Source organism: Danio rerio, chromosome 6 (assembly GCF_052040795.2).
Source record: "Danio rerio strain M-AB ecotype USA chromosome 6, GRCz13ab, whole genome shotgun sequence".
NCBI lineage: Eukaryota > Metazoa > Chordata > Actinopteri > Cypriniformes > Danionidae > Danio > Danio rerio.
In genome coordinates this window covers 43,783,760-43,805,423 of record NC_141026.1, presented here as the reverse complement: position 1 = coordinate 43,805,423, position 21,664 = coordinate 43,783,760, and the positions used below count along the sequence as shown (strand labels likewise).

General features: G+C 38.2%; 1 protein-coding gene and 1 long non-coding RNA gene across 5 annotated transcripts in view; one reads left to right on the top strand and one right to left on the bottom strand.

Annotated features, from left to right (window-relative positions):
* srgap3 (SLIT-ROBO Rho GTPase activating protein 3) overlaps positions 1 to 21,664 on the bottom strand; it is a 200,428-nt gene that overhangs the window by 109,417 nt on the left and 69,347 nt on the right. For all 3 annotated transcript variants that reach the window (XR_015494021.1, XM_087257811.1, XM_087257812.1), the window contains exon 3: positions 8,397 to 8,559. Coding sequence is in view for 2 of the 3 variants with exons in the window: in XM_087257811.1 (XP_087113937.1) it covers positions 8,397 to 8,559 (163 nt within the window). In the remaining variant the exon portion in view is untranslated. The remainder of the gene's footprint in view (positions 1 to 8,396; positions 8,560 to 21,664) is intronic.
* LOC147843599 (uncharacterized) lies at positions 15,295 to 20,262 on the top strand. 2 transcript variants are annotated; one of them, XR_015494042.1, is made up of 3 exons: positions 15,295 to 17,332; positions 17,458 to 17,733; positions 17,789 to 20,262. It is a non-coding gene; the product is annotated as an uncharacterized LOC147843599 (long non-coding RNA). The 2 variants fall into 2 exon arrangements; XR_015494043.1 differs by having other exon boundaries at positions 17,458 to 17,738; positions 17,809 to 19,169.

The window sequence follows — 21,664 nt, the reverse complement described above, 5'->3', positions numbered from 1 at the left end:
TCACTGTAGGGTTTGCTAAGCTAACTCTGTAAAAGCCAATTGCTGCATCCCAATATGCATACTATGCTATAAATAGTATTTGAAAATAGAATTAGTATGTCCAAAACCATAGTATGTTGAAAAGAGTATGCCAGAGATTCCTGGATGGTTTGCTATTTCCGGTAATAAAATTAAGTGTAGAAGCGTCCATACTCTAACCGTTGATATTGCCCACAATACATTGCGCGTTGGATGTGAATGCGATTAGAACTACAAACGCGCGTGAAAAGTGTAAATAAACTACAAACATAATGGATGCGAGAGACCAACAGTGAAGTAGAGAGGCTTCGATAAAGATAATTGAATGACTGTTAGTCAATATCTAGCCCACTGAACAATATTTCAAATCGCATTATCTGTGTTATATTTCATCTGCAACAACAATACTGAACTTATATAAAGACGCATTTAGACGTCAAAACGTCTGAATGCATAATTACCGAAAAACCTGAGGAGATTTCGATGCATGAAAGACTCATGAATGGGAGATTAACCTGCTGCTGCTTCTCCAATAAGGTAGGAAATTAACACAACAGAAATGTGGATAGTGTGGATGATTGACAGGGAGCATAACTAAGCAACACAACGATCTGTTAAAGAGGAAGTGGTATGTCCCAAAGCTTGCATACCCTTCTGTTGCACACTCAAAAGTATAAGCTTTTGCTTCACAAAAAAAAAGTACATACTTTTAGGGTGTAGTATAAGTATTTAAATTGGGACGTAGTAAATGTCTACCTTTGCACTGAACTTTAAGTGTATTACATTCAGAAGTTTTTTATGTTCACACAGCTACATTACACAGTGGACCACCCCTTTAAAATAGATCTAGGTTCCACTTTATATTAAGTGTTTCTTAAACCTGTGAACTTACACGGTAACTAGATGTGTAGGTAGTATGTAGCTACAGTGTATGTACACACTGGTACAAAAGATTTACTTGTGTAATACTGGTTTAACCACACACATGTAACAACACACTGAATAGTATGTGTAGGATCAAATGTGTAACAGGACATTAATAACACAATCTTTGATAAACTAACCCTTTAATGTGAATTACTGGGGTGATTCTACAATTTACCTTAAAACAACATATAAACATATGGCATTTGTATATTTCTCAATATACTTATACTTTTTTGGCAGAAGTTTGCTATTGTTAAACAGTTGCACTAAGGTTTATGTTTTATAAATTACACAGTAATTTGTGACCATTTTACACTTTATATTAAGTGGACAGATCCTGAAGATTTACCCTGAAATTACACTGGTATAAAAATGAAACCTTCTAATGCAGCATTAGTTCTGCCATTCTTATTCTAATACAGTGTTCAGAAACACATGGTAAGGTGTGGAAGTGGGAAAACACCTGCAAGTACATTTTATTGTTACACAATGCACTTATGTAATGCTTGTTTTAGATGTGCACTTTCTTAGTGTTGTTACCAATGTCCGGTTACACATTTGAACTTACACATATTATTCAGTGTGTTGTTACATGTGAGTAGTTACACCAGTATTACAAAAGTAAATACTATGTACCAGTGTGTACATAAACTGTAGTTACATACTACTTACACATATAGTTAGCATGTAAGTTCAAAGGTATGAGCGACAATATAAAGTAGGACCAAGGGCCGGCGCGTCCATAGAGGCGACCTAGGCGGCCGCCTAGGGCGGCAATATAGAGAGGGCGGCGTCCACGACACCTCCCTTACCACCTGCGTCCTCAGATATATTCGCGCAGAGGTGACAGAATAGAGAGGTCGGCGTCACCGACACCTCCTTCAGCACCCGCGTGTCCTCAGTTATATCAGCGCATAGGGCGGCAGAATAGAGGTCTGCGACACCCGTGCGTCCTCAGTTATATCCACGCAAAGAGCGGCAAAATAGAGAGGGTGGCGTCCGCAACACCTCCCTCCCTCAGCACCTGCGCGTCCTCAGTTATATCCGCGCATAGGGTGGCAGAATAGAGGTCTGCGACACCTCACTTAATTTTCATAACCGTTCACTTTCATTTCCACTTTGGGGTTGAGGGCGGCGTGATAGTCCTCAGTTCAGCTTGCTCCGGCCTTGGTAGGACCTAGATCTAAAATCTAATTTTAAAACTTAAATCATTGCAAAACAGCATGTACATTAATTTTAAGATACGCTAAATTTGCTTCAGTTACATTCAAGAATAATTTTATCAGTGTTTTTATGCATTCAAAATGAAATTGTGCTATTTAAGATTTACACAAGTGATCCTTTTTACATTAAAGAAGTAAAAATATATAAAACATACATACATACAGAATCTGATAAATCTCTGATAGCCGCCTTGGTCAAACGTTCAGTGTAAAAGAAATAAATAACTAATAAAAACATAAAAAATGCAGAATATGACATTTTATCGCGTAAGATAATGAGGTGTTCCCTTTTTCCCCTCATCGCCTCCACAACCCAAGAGCAAACGCATGCTTTTTGAGCCACATCAGACATTATTTAAGAGCCTTCTGGGGATGGAGAATCAGTAATACTGCATTCAACACATTCCCATCCAGCAGCAGCTCTCAGTGGAAGCTCTGATGCAACATTATGAAAGAGCCAAAAGCACTGACACGCTGCAGTCTCCTGCCTCCAGTAACAGCAGCGTAAGACCCTTCAAATGCCATCAAGCTACAGTACATGTTTCCCAGCTGTCTTTGCTGCTCATTCATCCTCATCCTCGACCCAGCGGAGAGATGTTTCGCTGACCTCAGGTGCTTGTTTCTCATCTCACATCCTTTGACTGCTGTTAGTCTTTGCTAACTGCCACCGAAAGCTCCAAACACATAATTAAAGAAAAAGTTCAAATAAGAGCCTGAGGAAGGATATTCATTATCATTCCAGACGGCAGGACTCATGCTGCTTTTGGTTTTAGGACTCATATTTTAACATTTGTACCGTTGGAAGTGCAAAAAGTAAACAAAAATGATCTCAAAAAAACAATACATTATCATGAACTATAAAAGGCCTCCAAATACATACAGATATTCATAGAAAAACTGATGATTGATGACAGCACCAGTAAAACCATGGTGAAATATTACTGATAGAAGAATATATTTTGTTCACCTTGTCCTATTGTTTTCCTGTCTGGTCTCTCACAACAAATGATATCTTGGAGCCAATAGTTAGACAGTACTATAGGGCCTACAAGATCCACAACAGACTTTCTGGATGGACACATCACTGCTTTGCTCTATCACTCTGTAATGCTTCATTATTTCAAGATGACATTATGAACACAGGGATTAAACTGTATCATCAAATCTTAAATAGTGCCGCCTTAGTAGCTCTTTGTGTTTTGGTACTAAAACTTAATACAAGGACTGATCGTTCCACCAGATCCATAACATTTGCCATTACCGGCTTTTAACTGCACTCAAAAAAATCAACTAGGCATGTATTGGATATGAATAATATTAATAAAATAAAAATTTGTCAGATTGAAAAGAACAAACCAAGTTTACGTATGTTAAATGATTAATTCATGTTATTTGAAACTGAATCAAGAAATAATCAAATGAATTTGATCAGAACATGTTGATTCAATGAGACTGAGACGCTTCAAATCGACAACTCTCACTCTGGAGAGTCACTTCGCGCATATCAGTAGGTGGCGGTAGTGCCTTTGGATGTCCCCATACGAAAACAACAAGAAGAAGTATCACCGCGTGTTTTCGGCACAGTTTGGGAATTGGTTTTCCCAAGAGCTTGAATGTTATGCATGTTATGTTGTTGGCTATATGTTTCCTATACATTTTATACTTTCACATTTTGAATAGGAGTACCAAAGTAAAGAAAGCTGTTTAAACTCAATTGGTAAAAAAAAATGATGTTAACGTCCTACAGGTATTGCTTGGGAATCAGTTTTCTTAAGAGCCAAGATTATTTTGTTGGCTAAATGTTTCTTATACATTTTATATTACATATTACAATTTTGGATATTATATAACATTGTATCAGAATATTAAAGAAGAAATTTGTTTAAATGTGATTGGTGCCTGCTAAAGGCTATAATAAAATATATATATATATATATATATATATATATATATATATATATATATATATATATATATATATATAACATGTTTTCTGTCCTTTTTGTGTTGAATTACGCAATTTTAAATCTTGCTTCATAGTATTGTCATTTAAAAATTGTAATTTAAACAGTAATTTAGTGTTACATTGAGTAAATTAGAATCATTTTAATTAGAATAACACAATACAAACATTTTGAGTGAATTAGTTGCAAAGAAGTTAGACTGACATATTGAAACCATGTTTTATCTACAAATGTGCTTTGTGTTCATACAACATGTTCAAAGCAGTTCAGCTTTACTTGATTGGATTAGATGCATAAAGGGTGCCACGATTAAATCATGTTCATTCAACAATTTTTATTTTTTTGAGTGTGAGATCTTTCTTTTATGTTTTTGCAAAAGCCTGGATTGAGATCCCACAACATCTAAAATAATATCAACACTGAGACTTTCTTAAAAATCTCATGGTCGTCATCTGATGATCAACTATCGCTGTAGCCACTGAGATAGTAGCCGGTTTCTTTTTATTTTGTAAAGTACTTGCAGTACTTGCTCTTGATGTCCCAGAAATCATTGCGTCTTAATAAAGGAGTTGAGAATCACTGCATTTTATGTAACAATTTGTTATTGAAGTTTAAAGACATCTTTATTGTATCAACTTTAAAGTTTAAAGACAAATGTATACTTATTGATCTCAAGAATTTGCCTAAATGAGACGGTGAAAGTAAACACTCACAAAAAAAATCTTAATAAAGACATTTTTTGCTGAAATTCATATTGATCTGTTTTATTTGTATTGTGCAAAGTATATTTGCAAGGCTTTTGTGCATGTTAAATATTTTGACAAGGAAAAAAAATAAGTAAATTGTATGAATGCTGTAATGTTTAAATCTATTAGGTGTAGATTCAAATCTATGTTTTAAATTCTCACAGGACGCAGTTTACAAGTTCGTTCTTCCGAGGTAACTTAGCAAGACCGCCTTCCACGAGAACACGAGTCCATTCTCTGCATCCTTGGAATTGAGAAACAGCCAATATTCATATGTGTGTGTGTGTGTGTGTGTGTATAATTAATTCCATAGCTGTATGTAATTATTTGCATCCCTATTTGTTTATAAATGACTAAAACTGACCCTGTCGCATCCCAGCAGCCTTCAAGCTTACACCCAGGCAGAGCAGAGCATCTCTGGTGACCTTGAGTACACTCGCTGCAAGCAATTAACAGTTTGGCAGGGTGTGTTTTATTGGTTCACAGTCGCCCTGCTGAAGCGCTCTCCTATGAATGGCGGCTGGAAGCACAGGGCCTCACCTCCAGGAAAAGCGGCCAGGTGTAAACACGCTAGTAGTGTTTGGATTACACCGCAGGAATCTGGGCTATGTGTTGACAGCGCTCCAACTCATATATCCCAGAAATCACAGCACGGAGAACACAGCCAGTGGCGGCACTCCTCACCACAGCGTGACTTTCAACTCGGAGAGGATGTGCATAAATAGGCTAGAGTCACACTGCGAGACGATGTGCGTTTACACGTGCCTGTTCATTCTGTTCGTATACAAGTCGTCTGCAGGCATTGCAAATTTCAATACAAATGGCCAAGCAAAAGGTAGGAGGTAGACGTTGCTGTGCTAAAAAAAAAAAAAAGTCTGGCAAGAAATGCATGCTAATGTATGAAGTCACCTGGCTGTTTGAAAGAATGCATAATGATTTTGGAGCAGTGGTGGGTGTTACAGTTAACTACATTATGGAAAAGTTCAGTGCTGCCAGTATAGGCCTACTGCAAGAAGAACTTTATCATTTTACATAAACAAAGAAGTTTCCGCTGTCGCCACTGGCTTGCAAAGTTCAGGATTTGAAAGGCTACTCATCGATGAATTTGCTCTTCAGTGTTTGGACTCTGAATAATGTCTTCAAACCACACTGAACTGAGCTAAACTGAACTGAACTTAAACACTAAAAACTGAACTACCCTGATCCAGTTACTATGACCATTTATGTGAAGCTGCTTTGACACAATCTACATTGTAAAAGCGCTACACCAATAAAACTGATTGAATTGAATTGAGCCATTTAGTTTATTAAATCTGAGGACATCTACACAAGATAAAAATAAATGGATGATTTTGGAAGGGAAAAAAACTGAAATAAATCATACAGTTGGTTATAGCTCATTGTGTCCCCACCACTGCAATCACAGAGCTTGCGATATTTTGATGTGGTTACACTTTTTGAAAGGTGAGACTATGCGACCACTAGTAGGCTGCGGCGGAGCATGCGCATGAGCTTGACAAAGAAGCATAAATCAGCCTTTAGCCCTTTCCCTTACCCCTACCCCTTATTTTATGTGTTCACATGAAGAGGTAGAGGCGTTCCAATTATCTTTAGCTTGAAGGCGTAGGGCTAAGGCAGGTTTACACTTTTGCGTCAAGTGATCGCGTGGCTCAAGGCGCATGCCTTGTGTGTTGCCGTGCATTTATACTTCTGCGTGCTGTTTGTGTTGCTCTGCAAAAACACTTCCGAAACACAAGCTGGCAGTGAGGTTTTTATGATGTCGAGTTTCTTTACGGGTGTTTTGTTTTTGTGAACGCTTCCTTAATGTACAAGTAGCCAGAACTCGCTCATTCTGAGGTGAAAAGCGGCAGCTGTGCAACAAGTTTAATCATAAGGTGAACACAAAACTAAACTTTCCATCTGGAGCTCCTTCACGGGAATCCACACTTGTAAACAATCGCTCTAACTAGTTAATGCGGCTCTCGGTCCCGTCCACACTGGCCACAGCTACCAAGCTGACCAATCACAGAGCTTGCGATATATGCGCCGTTGCAACGTGTAGTTATATTTTTTGAGAGTTGCGTGTCAGCCACGGCGTCAGCCTCGGCAAGGGCTATGCACATGCACTAAGGCTGAAATCAGTGGCGTAGCGGACAGGCCCGCAGGGCACGCACCGCGGGGGGGCCTCGCGTGATTAGGGGGCCCCACGTCATCGCGATTTTCAATAATTGAAAATCCGGCAACCGCAATAATCAAACTCTTGGGAACAACTGTGGTCAGAGCCAAACTTGACAGGTCTGTGTTCTCTGAACTCCTCTCAAGTGGTGGACTACTTCATTCTGACTGCTTGCCGCCGAACCGCGTCATAGCTCGTACCCTAAATTTGACTTGATTTTAACTCTCCTCGACGCCCACACAAGAGAAGACGCGCTGCGCTGTTCTTCGCCCCCGGTTCTCGTTAAAACGAGACTTCTGGCTACTTTGACGCTCTCACCGCTTTCGGTTTGTGACTGCTCCTCAGTTTGTGAAGGCTTCCCCGCGTTGTCGCTCCACACCTGCCCCCTTTCCCGCTCCTCAGTTTGTGATTGCTCCTCAGTTTGTGAAGGCTTCCCCGCGTTGTCGCCCCCCAACCCCCTCAACTGGGGGCCCTGTCAGTGATCCCTGCAGGGGGGGCTCCGCATTTTGCGCTACGGCACTGGCTGAAATATACGCGTGCAACTGACGCAGAAGTATAAATCAGCCTTAAGGGGAAGGGCTGGATAGCAAGAGGTACAAAACTTTTTCAGAATACACCAGCTACAATGGCAGCATGGAAGAGATGCACAAATTAGTATTTTTTCACTATTACGAATTTTAACAACAAACAAGCGTACTAATAATCAGTGTCCGAGCTGTTAGATGGTGTCACACCAGTATTCATTTGTTATGTATTGTTTTGTGTTATGTCAAAACCATACACACACACACAAACACGTTTGTTTTTGTGAAAAGTGGGAACATTACATAGGTTTCCATTCATTCCATTTTATACTGTCCAAACCGTGTATTATATTGCCCTCACCCCACCCCTAAACCCAACCATCACAGGAGACTGTGTGCAGCTTTACTCTCTGATTAAACTCATTCTGTAGGATTTTTAAGCATTTTGAGAAATGAGGACGTCCAATGTCCTCATTTTTCACCTCCTTTTTGTGAACGCAAACCAACATTTTAGTTAAAAAAACAAATTTATACGAGTACTGTGAACTTACTCCATTTAAGTTGAAGTAATGAGGTATTTAACTAACTCATTAACTTTAACACTGAGTTCAAAACTCTTTTCAAATTAGTAGAATTAACTTTTAGTAAATTTTGAGTTAACTACACTCATTTCATTTGAATAAGTTGACTGCTGTTGTTTTTTAAGTGTATGAACTTTAATGTGACCTCTTTATCACAGAGGCTTCTGTTAGCTGAAAGTGCACATTACATTAGGAGTACTATTTAACATATGAGAGAAGGGCGTCAAGTATACAGACCTTTTTAAAGAGCCGGATGACATCCTCGCTGATCTGAGCCAGACGAACGATCACATTATTGATGTAGATGTCGTTTAGTGTGGCGTGATCCCTGCTTTCTCTTCGAGTCTGGTTCAAAACCAGATACCAGCAGTTTACCGAAGAGAGGAGGTGTTGTTCTTTCCTGGAAGAGCAGAGGAAATAATAATGTTAAATTCTGTCAGAGGTTGGCTTGCATTTCTTCCCCGCTGAAATGTTTTGTTTAACGTCTCATCTCCTATTGTCAGGCTGTCGGGCAAAATCCACAAGGCAAGTACAATTCATTTTTTCCTCCTACACTGAGCACATACTGTAGTGTTTGTTTACTGTTATCATTTCCTTACAAATAAAAGCAGTCATATTTAATCATCGCAAATTGGTTGTTTTGGCAGCCAGTCAACCTCAATGTTTACTTTAGTGGAGGTTAAATGTTATCATTCTGTGGATTTAAATTTTTTTAATGATGTAAACATACAAAAATCCTTACCATGACAGCAGGATATAGTGAGTGGTTTCAAAGGTGTTGCCATACTGTTGCTAAGGTATTTAGAGTGGTTTTAAGTATACATTGTCATGTGGAAAAGTTTGCATACCCTATTGAATTTCATGGTATAATTATAGAAAACAACAAAGATGCAGGGGGGATATAATTATTGAACATCTCACCATCTTTCTTAGAAAACATGTTTCTAAAAGTGCCGTTGACTTGAAATGTTCACCAGATGTTGGTAACAACCAAATAAATCCATATACAGTATCCAAAGAAAACAAATCTAACTAGTTTACAAATTAAGCTATGTGTAATAAAATGAAATGACGCAGCTGAAATCTCTCAGTAGTAATTCAGCAACTAAGGAACATCCTTAGTGTAAATTAACATTAGCTGCTTCAGGTCAACATCTACATTAGCAGGATGATGAAGATGAAACCAGAGTGGACATTTCAGCAAGACAATGATCCAAAACACAGCCAAGGAATCTTTCAAATGCTTTCAGAGAAAGAAAATCACGGTGTACTGTAGAATGGCCCAGCCAATCACCTGACTTGAATCATATAGAGAAAACAAATTAAAAATCAGATTTGACAGACAAGACCCACAGAACCATCAAGATTTTTAAACTCTGTTGAAGTCTGTAAAAAAAAAAACTCCCAGCTGAGCAATACATGTGACCTCATTCTACATATGAGAGGTGTCTTTAAGCTGCCATCACCAAAAAAAGCCTCTTATAATAAGCATTAAATACGCTTCAGTAGTTCAGTACTTTCTCCTTGTGTCATTCCATTATTATTACACACAACAAATTTTTTAGATTTGTTTTGTTTTATTTTTATGTTTGTATTGTTTGAGTTTTTACCAAAATCTGGTTCAATTCTATATCAACAGCTACCTTAGAAATATTATTCCCAGAAAAAAATAAATAAAAAACATGACATATTCAATACTTACTTACCCCGCTGTAGTACTAGCAGGTCTTAAAACTCGAAAGATAAAACCTCAGATTAAAACATCGCATGACATCTCACACAAAGTCATTAATAAAGTCAAGGTAGAAAAGTCATGGATAACCTATGAATCAGACGCCTGTACATCCACATTTAGAAGTAATGCCAGCTTTATAGCCATCATTTTTAGTGTGTTCTTATCAGTCCCTCAGATCATTACGGAGGAGTTTTGTAGTTTTTACACAGCTTTTCCACCACAGCATTTCAGTCAGGATGAGCTTAGGACTTTTGAGTGTGCTCTGGTACTACTGCAACACCTTGATTAATTTTGTTGTAGATTTGCTTGGGATCAACGAGTATGTTCAACACAGGCTCATTCTGAAGATGTAGTCCCGTGGACGTTTCTGGAGACCGCAAATTATGTAGCCGGAGGTACATATGGCTGAATTTCATATTTTTTTTTAAACAAACGCTACAGGGCGATATGACGCAGTTTTTTGTGCTTACCGGCTGACTACTTGCCTACGTGAGGAGGGCTTTCCCACCGCAACCAGTTTGTCCAGTTAGCTCGTTGTGCACGTTGGCGGACTTGAGACACCAGAGTGGAGTTGACCACGATGGGGTTCGAGTTCGGGGACAAGCGGTTCCAGAAATCAGGTAAAACAAAAACAGAATCCAAAAAAAATAAAATGAACAAGTGAATAACAGTGTGAGAACGTGGTAAAATCCGAAAACATGGTAAAAATCAGACGAGGGCTTTTCTTTTTCTGGACGCCTTTTGTAAATCATCGGTGGGGTTTAGGACAGTAAGTGGGTGGGCAGGTCAATCGATGAAACTGGTTGGGTTTAGGTAAGGGAGAGGGTTGGTCAGTCGATTGGTCGGCCGGCCAGTCGGTCATTCAGTCAGTCAGACAGACCGTCAGTTGACAGCGGCCTCTGGTGGGCTTACGCGAGAACAGCGGGCATGAAAGTCTCACTCACGAGAGAAATTTGAGAAGTGAAAAAGCGCACACAGCGGCCTCTCGTGGATTCACGTAAACAAAAACTGCAAAAATATGTACCTTCCGGAAGTTTCGCGGTCTCCAGAAACGTCCACGGGACTACGATTTCAGAACCAGCAATCAAATTATTTGCCTTAATCTGAACAAGACAATAATATAATTAAGGTGTTTACATACATGTAAGTTGCTTATTAATGTTCCATTCATGATCCCGTTTTACATGTAATACCATATAATTTGATTAACGTAATTGCATCACCACTTTATCCACATTTCCTCTAGAGTTTTATGTAATTTCGGGTGTTTCACTTTTAATTTGTTTAACTGCAGTTTGGCACTTTTAACTTTCATTCAGGAACATTTCATGCATGCCACCAGGACAGACGAGATATTGGATGCGAGTATGAACTGCTGGAAGAGTGTTGTTTTAATGGAATTTGATACTGCACGCCGAATTGGGGGGAAAAAATGCATTTCGCGATGCAGGTGTTTGTGGTCCTTCACTGACACGGTAGGTGCAAGGAGTAGTGTCAAACAGCCGTGTGTATGGGATATCCTGTCGCAAAATGTGGCAAAAATAAACAAAGGTAGTAGTTACAACGGTAATAGTTTGTTTACATGTCGGTACTGCACTTCAATAATGTAGCTAAAATCGGCATACTCCACGTCTTAATTACATTTCTGTGTAGTTCGATTACCTTAATCGGATTAAATTAGTTAAAAATCACTGTTTGCATGGTCGACTCATAATCAGAGTATTGTCTTAATCATATTAATATTGGATAATTGGTGTTTATGTGAACATTCTCATTGTCTTGTATCATTACTTTAATTCGGCTAAGCTTTAGCTATCAGACATGCATTGTGTTCACACACACCTAAAGGCTCCAGACCAACAAACTGCCAAACTTCTGCTGATTATTACTTATACACTTAACACTTACATGCTATGGAAAACTTGGAACTTCATAGGGTGTTCTTCACATAACCTTTACATAACTGTATATGTAGACATACGCCACATCAGACTGCTCCAGACATATCAATATATAAATAGACATGTCTAATTTCATTTATTTGATGTAATCATGGCTATTTAAGATAACACAAGGCACAGGACCTATCAAAAAAAAAAAAAAAAACACTGGTTTCACAGAGCGTAGTGAGTGATTGAATGAGTGAGCGTGATTTTTTTTATTGCTTTGCTGTGATTTATTGATTGCTTGTTATGATTTTTTTCTGGAATTTACAGAATTGGATAACTTATTTAAAGAATAGTATTCAAATATGTAAGCAGTGCATTTGAGGAAAAACAGTTGTGGCCTAATGGTTAGAGAGTTGGACTTGTAATCCAAAGGTGGTATGTTTGATTCCTAATATGGCAGAAATTTAAGGAGAAATTTGGAAGGAGTAAATGAACAATGCTTTCTAACACCTTTGATACCCAACTGAGGTCCCCTAAACCTCTGATGCCTGTTTTCCACAGAGTGGTACGGTTCATGTTAATACAGTATGGTTTTATATTGGTCACTCTGATAAAGCTTGCATTTCAACTGTCAATAGTACCCTTACTAGTACCTGTATTAACTAATAGAACCACATTCTAGAGAAGAAATCCTTCAAGCCATTCAAATATTGCATCTTTTGCAAACTCATTATTTCAGATGCTCAACAAGCGCACAAATAAAAAGAAGCAGCGGCACCTTTTGTACTTTTCACCTATGTTGTTGTTGCCTTGTTTTGTGCCAGTGACGATTCTCTGTAAAACAATAGTGTTAAGCAGCGAGTCTAGGTACCATTAGGATGCCAAAAAAGAGGTACAGTACAGGACAAAAAAGTGTGTGTCCTCACTAGGATGAGTCAAATGCAGAGAACAAATTTTGAGAATGGGTAAAACCACACTTATTAATACTCACTTGACTTCAGTGGAGGTCAAAGAGTGAGCAGCTGCAGGGAAAGTGAATAATCCAATTTGTCCCAAACATGAGTCATGCTTTATGTTAAAGGCTTTTTAACCCATTTGATGGTTAACTGTTACAGTTTGAAGCGGATTTCCTAGTCAAATCCAACCACATATAAAGTACACATACGGCAGACAGTTCAGCAACTGTTTGTAGTTTCTAGATTGTAATGTTACGCTAATAGAATGTCATCATGTGACTTTACTCATTTCTTTAAGCATAATGTCTAACATAACCTACAAAATTATAATCACGGTTTCACTAGACAACATTAGGCAGAAATGGAGAAAATGGAAGACAAATACTGATTATTACCCTGCAGGCACAGGAGGTCAACATGATGTCATATCGACATTGTACCCCAACATACCCCAAAGCCGTGGGGATGTTGGATTTTGTTTGGAAAAGAAAATTGGGTTGACGTCAGAACCCAGCGTCAGGCCGACGTCAATGTCCAACATACAGCCTAAAATCAACCTAAAACCAACCAAATATCAACGTCTAATCATGTTACACCTTGATGTGTGTGGACATTACCACTATGACATCTATCAGACGTTGGATTTTGGTCACTTTCCAACACAACCTAAAAATCAACCAAATATTAACGTAACTTGACATCGTTATTTTGGACGTCAAAATTATAATATCCTTAGAAGCCGGCTAGACATTGAATTTTGGTCACCTGACGTCATGACTTAAATCTAACCTAAAATTAACGTCATGTGATGTCGTGTGCCTGCTGGGTAGCTTTACAGCATGTCGCCTAACCCAAAGTGTTCTTACTAGTTCAAACTAGGTATTTTATTGCCAACATATCACTAGGTCAGGGTTATTAGTCTGTTTTGTTGTCTACTAAGTCAAAATCTAAGGCTGCGTTTGAAATCGCATCCTTCAATATTATCTAATACGCCTAAATCAATATGCGAGCCGAGTAATTCATAAAATTCGAAAAACAGTTTGCGAGAAGTACCCAGATGACCTACTACTTCCGGGAAAATTCTGAAGTGTGCAACCGATAAACACTATCCCATGATACACTATCCCATGATGCTCCATGAGAGAATTCATGAATGGAAATAAAGTGATGCAACTGATGTGGGTAGGTCACATGATCATGACAAAATAGTGGAAGTAGTACGTCCGAGTTCCATACATACTACTCACATTCATACTGTATAGAACGTACTTTTCTAAAGGTCGAGTAGTAAATTCAAATTCAGATGCAGTACCTGAGTAACAGGCAATTTCGCGAAGTTGTGAAAAACAATTAAATAATATTCCACAAAAATTAATTCATTTAGTCCCAACACAAATCAATTAAGTTAACTATTAATGATTAAGTAAATTGAACATACAACAATTAAGTTGTCCCAAAAAAACTTAGGAATTGTGTTGTTTTTGAAGCAGCATTTTCAAACCAAGTATTTGTATGAAATTCACTAGACCAACCTGAACATCATCGGTTTATCCACCAGTTCAGTCTCCAACCTCACACATACAAACACCTTGACAGTACACTGATCACTTAATACCTTAACACTGCTAAAAATAATGACGCTAATGCAGAAATCATCCGTAATCAGCTTTTGAGACGATAAGCTTGTGTTCTGTGCTAACCCTTCACGTTCTCCCTTAGTCCTATCTGCTTAACCAATCAACAAGAACAGGGAGAGCAAAAATAAACCAAGCAGAGAGCTGCGAGATAGCAGGATGAGGCTCTGGATAAACGACACGAAGAGCAAAAGCAATTACTTCAGAGAGTATTTGGACTAGAGGGAGAACATCAAAGTGTGGCCTCTTGCAAGAGTTAGTGAAATGCTAATCGCTGCTAATGAGGAACGTATATCTCCCTGCTGCATGTGGCGAACGTTATTAGCCCTGTAATCTGCCCTCGAATGAGGATAAACAGTAAACAAAGAAGAATATGCCAACCAGCACCCTATTAATGGCCATCTTTGGAGTAATGACGAGCTTAGTGAAAGTAAAAACTGCATAGAAGCATACAATCCTAACATATTAAGACATGTAGAAGAATTTCTATAAGATATTTCTGCACAAAAGTTAAAGACGCCACTTACAGATGCCTCTCATATGGAGAATGAGGTCACATGCATTGCTCAGATGTGATTTTTTTCACAGACATCAACAGAGTGTAAAAATCATGATGGTTCCGTTGGTCTTGTTTATCAAATCAGATCTTTTTTTTGTATTCTCTATTGGATTCAAGTCAGGTGATTGGTCGGACCATTCTACAGCTTGACTTTCTTTCTCTGAAACCATTTGAGAGTTTCCTTGGCTGTGTTTTGGATAATTGTCTTACTGAAATGTCCACCCTGATGCCATAATCCTTCATCATCCTGCTAATGTAGATGAAAGGTTACTAAAGAACTACTAAGATTTCAGCTGCAGTCTGGGCTTTTACTGCCTTTCTACACTTCCCTTTCTTCATGTGTTCAATATTTTTTTTTTCTTGTGTCATTTCATTTCATTTTATTACACATAACTTTGTGTAAACTAATTAGATTTGTTTGCATATATGGATTTCTTTGGTTGCTATCAACATCCGGTGAAAATTTCAAGTCAACAGCATCTTCATAAATATGTGTGGCAAGTGGGTGGGGCCGAGGGCCATGTGAACAGAATGAGGCCGGCGGTTAAGTGGTGATGCGAAACACCTGAGCCGGACACCAGCCTCAAGACCCACAGCGGGAGCTTTGGATTATAAAAGAAGGAGAGACAGCAGTAGAAGACGAGAGAAGACCAGGCTTGGAATCTTTAAGTTTTACTTTTACTTTCAGTTTGACAGCAGTCTCCGTGAAGAGCTGCCATCTGTTTATATTTTTTGGCGGCCATCTAATTTTACTACAGTAGTGTTGAAATCCGGGAGAAGAAGGGACACGTTGTCCAGTTGCCCTTGCCGCTGAGAGGGAGGGCGAGTGTTCGGGAATTAACCAGAGTGGGGGAGAAACCCGTTTGTCTGCCCAGAGTACCAGGGCGACCTGAGGCTGGCGAGAAAAGGATCTGCCTGCTGCTGTCTCCCAGCATGGGAAGGAGCAGGGGATGCAGGGCTCACCACGAAAAGAGAAAGAGCTGAAAGGAGCCATCCCAGACAGGCCGGGAAAGTCACTGCTGTCTACCATGATGCCGAAGCCTGCGTCCATCCACCGAAGCCGGAGCGGAGCAGGAGACCAGAAATGCCGCCAGCCAGGAGAACCCCCTCCGGACACCAGAAGACAGACGGGTGGATAGATTTCTCCACAGGGCTCCCAGCACATCGTCATATCTCTCAGCTGGTTGAGTACCGAGTGGCAGCGTGTCTGGAGAACCGATACACCCATCTTCTTTTCTCTCACCCTGTTTTCTAAGTCTCGTAGGTGTGGGAATGCCACACTGGGCAGACGAATGGGTTTCTCCTCCACTCATATACATATTGTCCCATTCTGAAATTGTGATCCAAAAAAATATGGTAGGACTATATCACACATCAAAAAGACACATATTAAGGAATATCTCTTAATAGAAACAGGATATAATGCTGTCAAATTTGATCCAGAGAAACTTTTTGAATGTTCAAGTCGTGGGTTTGGAAATACTGTGGTTACTCAATAAAAAGATATGAGAATGTCATTTGACTTGCAAAACACAACTACATTCCAATTCACACTGTCAGACACGCACCATAAGTGGCATTGTCTGTTCATGCATAGATTCCTCTTAAAGAAAAACTTTATATGCAGAAGATTTGCACTTGTGTTTACAAGAATAAGGAAGAGGAAGGAGGTCGCTGCAATGTGACAGATCACGCATTTACCACAGTAAGGAAATAAGAGTGTGCCCACCGAGACGGCAGAAAAATGAACACAAAGTGTGGCTTTAGCTTTTGAAACTGGCAATTGCAGCACTAGGCCATGGGCTAGATGTCTACAATAGATTAGAAATCACCTTTTTCCATCCAAAGCTGCAGAAAAAAAAACCTTCTCAAACCTTTTTCTTTTACTCCCATTTGCAGCTTTTTTTTATATTCAGAAAATAGATCAAAAGCACTGCTCCGACTGAAGTGCTCAAAAAAAGGATCATATGATTTATAATCACATTTCTTCAATTGCTTTTTTCAACGTTCATGGTCTGTAATCCATACAAAGGGCCAAAAGATCACATAAAACTCTAAATTTAATTTCAAAGCCTTTGAAACAAGAGTGCAACACTCTCATATACTGATTTTTTTTAGCCGTACTTATAATGACAATGGGTAGAGATGGCTCACATTTGACATTTTAAATCAGCTTGCTCCATTTAAACACAAGTAGACACCATTATGTTTCTGAGACTATGTTATGTTGAGATTGCATTAGAAGTTTAAGAAATCATTCACCGAATTCCTAATTCACAAAATAGCTCTTGATTCACTTATACTTTTAACTCTTGTGTACTGTTCAAATTGACTACCCTTTCATTATGTTCGTGGCTGTTTTCACCCCATCGACTTCCAATATAATGACATTTTTTGATTGCAAAGCCATGATACCATACCTGTTAAGAAGTATAAATTTCTCATTTTTACTGTTGACCATCAGTTGGCACCATTAACCCTTTAAATAGGCCTGTGCAAAGAAAGCTTCTGGCTTTTATATAAAGATCTATGGAGTAAAACAGCAGATTATAGTGTGCTTGTGCACAAATACCAACACAGGCTCATTCTGAAAATGTAGCCTTATATACGTTTCAGGAGAGAGCAAAATACGTCCCAGAAGCTTTTTGCAGCTTTTGTTTTCGCAAATCTATCAAAGGCCGCTGTGTATGCTTTTTGAGATCTCAAATTTCTCTCTCGAGTGCCATTTGCGCCTGCTGTTCTTGCGTAAATCCACCAGTGGCCGCTATTGACTGACTGACTCTGTGCAGTTTGGGGGGGGGGTGGTGTAGGGGTCCCGGAGAAAAGTGAAGAGGATTGGGGAAAGAAAGTGAACAGCGGGGAGTGTGTGTGGGGAGGGGGATCGGTAAAATGAGGTGCCGGAACAGATTTCAGAGGTGCCAGATCCGGCTTGTTCAGACACAAATTAAGCCCTGCTTAAACCAATAGTATTTTAAAAAGCACTGATTGACCCGCCCACCCACTTTCATAAACCAAACCGCAGTATTTGGAAAACCAATCCAGAAAAAGAAAAGCCTCATTCTTACCATGTTTTTAGCTGTCAGATGGTGAGCAAGAAAAGGAACGTTGTCATACTGTACCTCCCTGTAGAGTTTGTTTTAAAGCCGAAATGCAGCATCTTTCTATGGCTACATAATATGTAATCTATAAATACAGTTGCTATGTTAACTGTGTTCTGAGAGCTGAGGTGTTTATTTAGATTTTCTCAGACATACTGTATTAAGGTGTTTAAAGGTCTCTCTTACACTCTCACACACACTAATAAAAGTGTACTCCATATAAAAGCAAGAACTATGCTTATTTTTGTACTGGAACTGTTGATAAACATTAAAAATTGCTAATTTTATCTCTTTCCAACAGGAAAAACTACCAACAATCAAGAATGCTTGATAATATGGTGTCTTGGCTTTGCAATCAATAAATGGAAGTGAAGCAACAAAGGCAACAATGAGGCAACAAAAAGCCACGAACATAACGAAAGGGTAGTAAATTTGCCAATAGTGTATTGTTGAGTTTTTAGCCGCTTTTCCACTATCGTGCCGAACCATTCTAAGAACACTTCGGTACAGTTACGGTTTCTCTACTAAGCCTGAAATGGCATGATGTGATTACTAACTGTTTTCGGCCTGGATTTCTCGGCACATACAACCATGCTGAACTGTGGTGATAGATTCTGTGTGTTGACGTCACGGCTCTGTAACCAAGATAACACAGCTGAGAATATATTTTGTTTATTAAAGTTATTATTTAATTGAATTGAAAAGAATTCCAACCATATAATTACTAATCCGTCATCTAAAATCTTAAAACAATAAAATATTCTATTGTTTCACACGTGGCTAGAGCTTGATTAATTTGATTGACATCTTAGGCAATGAGATTGTTACTTCGCCTGACTGAGCGTGAGTTTATTGCATGCAGCGCTGTATTAAGTAGCAAAAAAAAAACTTGCTCTGATCCGGGTGAGAACTTTACCAACGACTACATGCCCTGCTGAAGCACTTTTTTCTGTCACGCTTAAGATCATCAATGTCCAAAATCCACAAAAACATCCTATATGGCTTTTTGAAAACTTTCAAAGCATTTTACCAAAATATGTGTCAAAATAAGATGTCACCAAAAATCATTCCATTTGCTAAAACACAAAGTTGTGGCCAAACTAAGACCCAAAGTCACCCTAGAGTGGATAAAAACATCCTCAATAGCACATATAATAAGAGTTAAATGAATTACCCCTAAATCTTCAAAATAATTACACATAGACTCAATAAAGTCACATTTACTCAATCTCAAGTGGTTCTTCTTTTCCTGTTGCAAACAATAGACATTTTGTAGAAGTAGTAAATGGAAACTGGAAGGCAATATCTACTGGTTTTCAACATTCCTCAAATGATCTTCTAGTGGTCAAAAGAGCAAGGAGAAATTCGAAAAAGCTAAAGGGTAAAAAAAATGACAACAGAATTTTCATTCTGAGGTGAACTGCCTCTTTAATAGATCAGATTTTATTCAAAATAGTCTAAATGATAAAAGTTTGCACCTACAATAACCACAAACTTCATGTACGGAAACTATGGTTGCATGTATACAGTGGTTTCCTTCTTGTGCAACCTTGAATCAAATACATTTCTGCCTATGGAAAGCTCTTTTCAGCATATAAATATCTAGTCAGCTGTTTTAAGACATGACAGCCGCCTTGGGTGAGCTACGTGTCGTGTTGTGATTGTTCGTGACAGGAGAGAGGGGCTTCTGGAATTTGGTGATATCCTTTTTGTTGGCCAGTCGAGTACCCAGAAAGCCTCAGGCACAATAACACTATTTAAATAGAGTTCTTATCATATCTTGGCTGTAAACACTCGCCTGTGATGTTCAATAAACAACTGCAAAAGTACCTGCTTTTTTTCCAGGAAGTATTTGAGAAACTTAAATTACACAGTGGAAAAGGTTGAAATTTTTTGGCCACTTTATTTTTAAGCTGTCTTTTAAACATGTTCCGAGTACTTATTTCAGTTATAAAGTAAACTAATTTGGAACACTTTAGGACGCAATTCACACTATTAACTACCTGCCTGTTATTAAGATATTAACTGTTCATTGATAGTTATAAAGTATGATCTTATTATACAACCCTAATGCTACCTAAAACCTAAACCAACTTCTACCTTAATAACTATTTAAAAACAGGTAATTAGTAGTTTGTTACGCTAGTAGTATTAGTTATTGGTTTGTTAATACCGTGAATTGTGACCTTAACCCTTAAAGCTTTCCATTCCATTTTTGACATTCAGAGGTTCTGAGATCAGTGTGGTTATGTAATCACATTTTGATAAAGCTGATTTGACAAAAGAAATGGACGTAGCTTTGTGTCTCTGGACAAATAAGAGAAGGTTGTTGATGCATTGTCCATTCTTTAAGCCCAAATAGGTTCAAACTGTTCTCTTTCAACCAATAAGCATAGACTTTGTTTTATGGACTGCTAATCATCATGTTTTTGGTGAATTTGAACAACAAGACTGAAAAATATGGGTTGTAAATGCACACAGGGACAAAAAATGCCAAAAAAAGAGTAATTTTGTATGAAATCATTCTCATACTAAAAACTTTTGCATGGCACAACAGCACAAATAATTACAAAACAACAGTACAGCAAAGATGAAGAACGGGTCTTGCTGTTTTTAAACGACTTAAATGACGGTACGGCTGTTTGTGTCCAACGCAAATATTTGGTGGAGCGAGGAGGATTATTGAGATTGATCCATTCGAAGACAACATGTAAGTAATTTATCTTAGTTTTTTACTCATCCTTTGCAGCTTACGATCATTTGTTCTGTTTTGCTTAGGTTGAATTCATTCCATAAGAGTTTTACCAATTAATAATACATAACTGCAAGCTACAAACCCTAAACCAAACTTGACCCTAGTAAGTACATTTAATCAATTATTATTACTCAAGAGTTAAATGCAATGTTGCATTGTAATAAAGATGACTTAAAACAATTGATTTTTGTTTGCTGGTCTTTATATAAATTGCTGTGCATTGTTTTTGACTTACTTAATCTTCTCTAAATGACATACTGTATAGCCAGCTATTCCTTGTTCAATATTATATGATAATTTTCTTACATGTGTTATACAGAAAAGGGAAATTCAAGTCAGTTTGGGGCATTCATATCCAAAAAGACTACTTTAAATATGAAGGCTGCATGTTTCAGTGGGAAGAAATAGTTTAGTTTACTACACATAATCAAGCATGCGTGACGCTTGTGATGTTTTCAGCATCTGTTTTCTCACGGAACTGGAAAATACATTTCACCATTTAATTTTGGGGACAAAATGTGTTAAATCATGTACAACAAACTCAAGACAACCTGCAAAATAAAATAAATCTTGAAGATACTGTGACAAAAATAATCTACCAGCAGAATAGACCTCTCACAGTAATATTATTAATATTAGTAATTAATTACATGTATTAAAATTAAAAGATAAATTATAATTATTAACAAATCTTTATCAGTTAAAGGTTGGCACACGATTTTGAGTTAATTCCCCTGGAAAATTACACAAAACAAACATAACTTTTCTTTTTAAAGTTTGGACTCCATATTTGGATTATGTGGAACCTAGTCTTTGCCCTATCATACTAAAAGGAATATTGTAACGCAACGTTTTAGCCTTTTTTCTGATCTGTTTTAT